The sequence below is a fragment of the Narcine bancroftii genome, chromosome 7 (genome assembly GCF_036971445.1).
Source record: "Narcine bancroftii isolate sNarBan1 chromosome 7, sNarBan1.hap1, whole genome shotgun sequence".
In the NCBI taxonomy this organism is placed as follows: Eukaryota; Metazoa; Chordata; class Chondrichthyes; order Torpediniformes; family Narcinidae; genus Narcine; species Narcine bancroftii.
The window spans coordinates 177,274,189-177,282,310 of NC_091475.1; the positions used below are offsets into that span (position 1 = coordinate 177,274,189).

At 37.9% G+C, this 8,122-nt stretch overlaps 1 protein-coding gene across 11 annotated transcripts in view; it reads right to left on the reverse strand.

The window, feature by feature from the left end:
* The window catches only part of rnf6 (ring finger protein (C3H2C3 type) 6), an 86,919-nt gene extending 79,422 nt beyond the window's left edge, over positions 1-7,497 (reverse strand). For 4 of the 11 annotated variants that reach the window (XM_069891473.1, XM_069891467.1, XM_069891468.1 and 1 more), the window contains exon 1: positions 7,287-7,494. Coding sequence is in view for 4 of the 11 variants with exons in the window: in XM_069891464.1 (XP_069747565.1) it covers positions 3,623-3,749 (127 nt within the window). In the remaining 7 variants the exon portion in view is untranslated. Of the gene's footprint in view, positions 1-705; positions 771-3,622; positions 3,765-5,406; positions 5,535-7,033; positions 7,174-7,286 lie in introns of those variants that run through there. The other 7 variants (XM_069891464.1, XM_069891471.1, XM_069891466.1 and 4 more) reach the window with 7 other exon arrangements.
* Between the last annotated feature and the right edge of the window lie 625 nt (positions 7,498-8,122).

Genomic DNA, 8,122 nt, shown 5'->3' on the forward strand with positions numbered 1-8,122 from the left:
GGATTCCAAATTACCTCGACAATCATGTCTCCATTCATACCCCTTTACATTTTCAGTTCAGTAGTGAATGAGACCTGAGCAGGGAATGCCAAAATTCAGAAAAAAAATAAGGACACCAGAAAGTAAAGCACAAGGCTAGCACAGTTTTGATGCCCTCTCTGCAACAAAAGAAATGTCAGAAACCGCTCTAGTGTTTTCTTTCATTATTTTTTAGGGTCAGTATTCTTCCTTTGATTTGATCATTACTTTAATTGCATTTTTTCATTTCTAAGACATAATCTGTTTCAGGGAGCTCACACTGTTGTATTAATCTGTTTCAGGGAGCTCATGCTGTTGTATATTCAAAATGAGCAGACCAAGCAAGCAAAAGGTTCATCAACATTCAGTGGAGTCCTTGAAGCTTGGGTTTATACCTGCTGTACACGATGAACGTGCACTTTTTGCCTATTATGCCAACAGACATTGACAAATGTCTTGAAGCTCATTTGAGGGTAAAACATCTTAACCATGTCAAGTCAAAATTGGAATATTTTAAATCACTGAAAGAAATTTGAAAAAAAAAAAATCACTTCATTATTCACTGTGCAAACTCCAGCCCTGAATCGTACCCTTGAAGCTAGCTATGGAATTTCTCTGCTGATAGCAAAACATGGGAAGAATCATACAATTGGGGAGGAACTGATTAAACCCACAATATCATTGTACCTCAAAACTGTTCTGCAAAAGGATGACAAAGATGTCCAAGCAATGTCATTGAGTAATAGTACTGTCTGCAACAGAATAGATGACATGGGTCAAGATATTGAAAAACAGCTTATTGATAAGTTGAAATAACGAAAGTTCTCAATGCAACTGGATGAATCTACCGTACGGGACAATGAGGCTCTGTTATTGGCATACATGAGCTATATTGATCAGGAAGAGTTTCAAGAAGAGATGTAATTTTGTGAATCATTAGTAAAAAAAACACTACTGCAGTTAATATCTACAGCAAGCTCAAAACTTATATGGATGAAAATGAAATACTAAAAGGAAACATTGTATCTTGTACTGCAGATGTTGCACCTGCTATGATGGGTAAAAAAAAAACCAGGATGTTTAAAATTAATGAAGGATGAAAATCCAAAAATGTTGGTTGTGCATTGAGTTATCCTCCTAGAAAACTTAGTTGCAAAGAAAGTTTCCCCTGTTCTTCATGAGGTACTGTATTCTGTGATCAAGTATATCAATGCCATCAAATGAAGGATAAATACAATATAACTCACGATACAGTGTTGGCATACTACCAACTGAAATCCTACTTGAAGGACAAATTGGGAAGCAGTCTGAGATTACCAGAGGGAAGTAATTTTGAATATGTGATTACAGACACAATGATAATCAAAAAATTTATAACAAACATGTATATTAAACTACAAGAAAAGGAGAATGAGGAAACAAATGGTAAAACTAAACAAAAATGGGAACAAGATCTAAACATAAAGATAAAGAAGGAAACATGGGAGAAGTTATGCTCAGGAACTATGAGAAATACAATAAATACGAGGTTACGTATAATACAATATAACTGGATAGACAGGCTATATATTACACCTCAAAAGTTAAATAAATGGGACCCAACAGTATCTGACAGATGTTTTCGCTGTAAAAAGGAAATGGGAACAACAATTTATGCAATCTGGACATGTGAGAAAGTGAAAAATTTTTGGGAAGATCTAAACCAGATATTAAATAAAATCACAAAAAGCAATATACTAAAAAACCCAGAGATCTTCCTCCTAAGTAACATAAAAAACAAAGAATTTGGACTTGATTTGGATGGTGCACAAAAAAGATTTGTTATGATAGCCCTAGCTGTAACAAAAAAATGTATTATGTCAGCCTGGAAATTAGAAGATAACTTGAGAATACAACAATGGTATATAGAAATGAATAAATGTATTCCATTAGAAAAAATAACATATAATTTAAGAAATAATATTACAAAATTTGAACAAATATGGGAGCCATACATGAAACATAATAGAGAAAACCTACCGGGGACATCTACCACCTAAAATGACAGGAGGAGAAGAGAATGAAAAGAACTGACTCAGTGGAATTTCTTGTTTATTTTTATTGAGTGACAACATTGTTTGACGGGTTTAATGTATCTTAGATTCTGAACTTTAAATGAATGGGAGGGGAGGTAGGGAGGGTGGGATGGGAAGAGGTGGGGGGGAGAAAACAACACTGTATATATTTGAAAAGGAAAATGTATGTATTTTGATCAATGTGGTTTATAGTGTGAAAAATAAAAAATTTTAAAAAAAAGCTAATGCCAAACATGAACATCTGTTTAAGTAGTTTTCTGTTGATAAAAATGCAGAACATGTGAGATTATTGCTTCACACTGAAGTAAGGTGGTTGTCAAAGGGAAACTGCTTCAAAAAGTTAATGGAATTGTTTGATCTCCTCAGCAAGTTTTTGAAGGACAACCCTGAAATGAAGCTCTTGCTAACAACAGATGGCAAAGCTTATGTGAATTACTTGATGGACATTTTTGAGAAACTAAGTACATTGAACAAGCAACTCCAAGTAGCAAATATGACGACAATTGATGCAAAAACAAAGATATATGAATTTATGACATTTCTAGAATTATGCCAAAAGAATATTTCTGCAAGAAACTTCAATTAATTCTATTAGTTAAACAAGTGTGAGGTAACTAATGCTGCTACAAATAATCATTGTCAACCATTTGAAAATATTGGTTATCAACTTCAATGATAGATTTTGTGATTTAAAGGCAATGGATTTTCCCTCTTGATTAACTCAGCCAATGTTGGTGGACTTATCTGAAATTCCAGTGCAATACCAAGAAGTATCTGAGTTGCAACATGATGAATCTGTGAAAACTCTGTTCAAAGTGAAAGGAACCATGATGTGGCTCTCTAACAAGATCAAAAATATCCAAACTCAACTACTTTAGCATGGGAACTATTAATACAAGGCACTTTCAGATGCCCACAATACCCAACTGTAAAACCACACATTGTACTCCTGTGTGGCTGTTGGGTGGCCATCTGAAACTGAAGTACCCAGCCAGGAGGACTACTTACCTAACCCTTCTCCAGTAGGTCTAATATCCTGCTCGGAGTATTCCCCCGTTGCAGATGAAAGCGGCAGGGGCTGCTAGGGGGCGGGCTGATGATGTCGCGGTGACATCATCAGCCGTCGACTCTGGGTTTCCATGGGGTTTATTTTTTAGCACAGCACACTGTAAGTTAAACAAGAAAGTCTGCAGACGCAATATTACTTTAAAGCTTTAATAGAACATTAAGATACTCCAAAGTGTTGTATTGGTAATTAAAGACACTTGAACTGCGTTACTAAAAGCAATGTAGGAATGGTGACAAATAAGATGTCCTCAGGATGTTTCCCATTAACAACAATAGGGTCACAAGCAATCAGTTATTTTACTGATATTGTAAGATAGACAAATATTGGCAAGTCGCTGAGGATGTTTATCGTTTCAACTCAAAGGCAACACCTCAGACAGTGGGGCGCTCTCACTGTGGGATGTTGTCTTAGATCCCTATTTCAGGGACCGCTGAATGAACCATGTCCGGGTTGAGGGTACCTGAGTGAAAAGTCAGCCTCTTGACAGGACGATTCAATAGTTCTGTTCCTGTGTATTTCGTTATCAATATTTGTATGAAACCCAAATCCTTTATGTTCTTTCCTTCAGCTATTTGTAGTAAGGCCATTAGGACCCAGATTTTCTTCATTGAGAGAGAGAGAGAGAGAGAGAGAGAGAGAGAGAGAGAGAGAGAGAGAGAGAGAGAGAGAGAGAGAGAGAGAGAGAGAGAGAGAGAGAGAGAGAGACTGTGAGCTGTGTTAACATACTAAAAATCATTTTCTGATCATTCTCAGGAAAAGCCATGAAATCAGTTTGAGACTTTACTTTGCGAGTTATATAAACTACCACATCCTCATCACCAAACTCACTTTTAGTTGGATTTGCTATGCTCTCCTTTCAACACCGTAAAGAACTTAGCATGAAGGAATAATTAGGGAATCCAGCACCGTCTTTCCCCTCACTGAGGACCCATTCAATAGACAGTTAGGTGGATAATAGCACAAGTTACGTTGCAAGCGGAGATTCGCTTATTTTGAAACAACCCATCACCTTATTGTTGTGCACATTCTCTTGAAAACCTTATGAACATGTTAAATTTGAGTTGATCTGAAGGGAACCTCATTGAAGCGCAGCTGTATTTTGTCACATATTACATTTGAGGATATTCACCAACTCAGTCTTTCCACTGAAGGTGTTGCTTCCCGGATCAAATCCTCGAAGAATTAACGATCTCCTCTAATCCCCAGGTGATTATTTCACCATCCACTTTTTAAACCTAAATGTTAGATGTGTTTCAATTGCAAACCAGTTTCTATCAAACTCAGACGGCAGAGAACCACTCGATTCTATGTTGGATGAAAGTACCAGCTGAATTTAAAAGGATTTCGGACTTTTGTTTTAAACTGAAGAGTATTTAAACGTGTTCTTGAACATCACCGCTGTGGGTCAGCGATATGATCAACAGTCCAATTATTCAAATGAGAATTGATCGGGAACCTGAAGGATGCAGGGTGAAATTCATTTGTACAGCTGCAAATAAAAAATGCGCTAGATGCAAGCTCAAAATATACCATTAATTTGTTTTTTTTTTTGGCTGAGCTCTAAGACTTTGATTATGTCTTGATATTGTTTGTCAGATGCCTTGACCCACTGCAAATGACGTCAAGGCAGTATGGGCGGTACTAGGCCACAGTCCCAAGGAGCTGGCGTTCACTGGTAGATGGCTATCCATCAGTTGGCACGTTCAAGTGACACCTGAACGTGCCAACTGCACTTCCCCAGTCGCAAATGCCGGCATATGATCTTCAGTGGAACACCTGAAAGTGGCTACATTTTCCATCGTCTTATTTAATAGAAGGTGGCTTCAGTGCTGTTAGTGACTTGCTACAAGCCAAGAGAAATTGACTGGAAATTACAAAATGTGGAGATGCAAGGTTGAAACTAACAAAATTAGTCCCTCTAATCAAAAAAAATCTGCAGCCAGCATCAGGGGCAAGTTTCCTACTGAAGTGACAACAATTGTTGAATGTGTATTTGAGATGGCTGACATATTGAAGTAGTAGTTGAATATGAAATGTGTTCCAGTGTATTCCTGACCTTAATTGCATTGAAATAGACTTGCAGTAAATGATTTAATTAAAACTTTTTTTGAATGCATAACTTTTTACTGCTAATGGTGGGGTGTACTTTTTTTGAAAAATTAAAGTGGTACCTAGGGCAAAAAAGGTTGAGAACCACTGCTTTAAAGACTGAATTATATTAATCTGCCCTTGTCCAATTATTACCTAGTCTCTAATCCCATCTTCACATTTGTCTTCCAAAATTTCAAATGTAATGATCAATATTTATAAGAACTTAATAGGAGAAGAAGTAGGCCATCTGACCTGTGGAGCTGCTCCTCCTTTCAATGAGTTCATGGCTGTGGCTATTATTTTAATAAATGACATCACAATACAACATTTTATGTTTTTCAATTGCTATGTTCTCTGATCCAGAACATACTACATTGTTTCTGTTATAACCAAAAATAGCAAAGAAACCTGCTATTGCCCTTTTTTCTGTACCCATGGAACATATTAACCAAAGTAATAGATTCCAAGATATTATTAAATATTTTTTATATTAAAAAATAAAATATTGAAATAATGTGCTGTATATTACTGAGCAATGTGCAGGTCTCTGGAACAGATGGATTTTCTCCCTGGAGCCACATGGAGCCAGTGGGTTAGAGTTAACCACTATCCGAATCAGCAACAAAGCCTACTTCTGAATTATTGAAAGAGTAAGAATGACATATAACAACAAAATTGCAGTATGACATTTAAATATTTTAATTCAATTACTTGCATGCAATACTGTTTACAAAACCACTCAAGGAACAGTAAAATATAAAATAATCCTCTTAAGTTCTATTTGATTTGTTTTCTGTGATGATATACCACACTGATGATTCTTAGCACTCCTGGATGCTGTGATACAGAGAAACAGGAATTCTAAGTAATTTACATCAAAGACAATTAAACATCAAGTTTAAAATGTCATGGATTATAAATTTATAACATTCTTTTGATTTGTTCAGCCAAGTCGGCTGATATTTCAGTAAGTGCGCACTGTCATCCAAACAAAATGGCAGCAGGATCACGATCAGAAGTACAGTAAATGTTTTTTAATTCGAGCCGAATATACCAGTGACAGTAAACTTTATGTAAGAGATCTCAAGTACTCAACATGCAATGAGGGATCAATTTCCAACATTTATTTAATACTTCAACCCTCAATTACAAAGTTAAATAATGTCATTACACAAAGTGAGCAATAAAGAATTAGAAATATATGTTATAAAACAGTGATTATAAACCAAATTGAAGGGAATAGATTTTTTTAAAATCAAACTGTGAAGAAGCCTTATTGGTTAGCATTAAGATAAACCATTTATTAGATGCTAACTACTCAGACACAAATCTTAAATAATTATTTAGGTTTTGATCAGTTTCTATGGTGATGCCAGTGATGCCAAATTTGCTGAAGAGCACAAATATTTATCAGGAACAAATGATCTGACAATGGTGGGGGAATTTTTGCCTGGAATATACGTTGAATTGTCCAATATTGCCGAACATAAATATTGGCCCACATTACATAGCTAAAAAATTAAAGCTGATCTAACTGTAATTACACTTCTGAAATCAATTAAAAGCACAATTAGTGAATTACATGAAGCAGCTCGGGCAAGAAAAATCCATAGGAATAGCTCGAGAAAACTTGATGAATCAAGATGGGGAAAAAAAACTCCGACAACAAGGAATGAAGGAAAAGCTTTTCCGAGCCTGGTTTCAGGCCTCAACATTACAAACCAAAATACAAGGCGACCATGATAGCGAGCTTTAACTCATTATTGACATCTGAACTAACCACACGGAATTCAAACAATCTCTGACGCCATTTTCTGCGACAATCTCCATCCAATCAGCGTTTAACAGGGGCGGGCCTAGCTCATCACGTTAGCTTGACCCGCAACCGAACAAATCTATTTCATTTTAATGAAGAATTTTAAAAATGAAGTAAACGATCCGCCGCAATTTGAAACAAGCAGTGGTAATTATGACGTTACGGTTTAAAGAAACCGCGGCGGCCACTAGGTTAGGAATTTAAAAAAAGGTGATACCTCAGAGTCGACGCTCCTTCGTCTTTCACACCGATTCTATTTCACAACCGCAGCTCAAAGCGTCAACCCGGCAACGGCGCGTGCAGCTCGCAGCACTGACGTCATGGCGACGAGGGAGCGACCGCAACACAGCATCCTGGGTTGGGCAGGACCCAGACGGCGGGCGCCCGTGTCCTGTCTCCGGGCCTTCGTTCATCACGGCTCTCAGGTGTCCCGTGACCGCAGGACTCAGACGATTCCCCTCGCTGATGAGGTCCTCCAACACAGCTTGGAAGCGCAAGAGATGGGGGAATGCTGAAATCTGGGGAAGCACACAAGCCGTCGAGCAAGGCTCCAGACCGGATCGTCCACTACTCCTGCTCTCCCACATCTGCTGCTAGACTCATTGAATTCTGCTAGCAGATTGCTTTGTCCCTCCAGCTCCAGGGCTTTATCAAATGCTTTACTAAAGTGAAAAGGGGAAAAAATGCATTTGATGGGCTTTCACTTACACCTTTCCAGTTGGTCGTGGATGATTTGATTCCACTTCACATGGAGGTCTTCAATAAGTGTGATCTGCAGGTTCTGCTGCAGATAGTGCAGGAGATATCGGAGAAAACAGACATCTTCGAGGTGTTATGGGGTGGCCAAACTTGCTTAACATAAGACCCGCATAGCATAAACTTCAGGTGTTTGAGAACCGGAGGAATCACGCAATCGCAAGTCACACCCATCAACACGAGCGTTAGCCTCTTTCAGGTGGCCATAATACCCGAATGTAAAACCGCTTAAAATACCCGAATGCGGCGGTCAAGAGACCACCTGAAAGTGGAGAACCCATCCCCCAGGTGTACTTA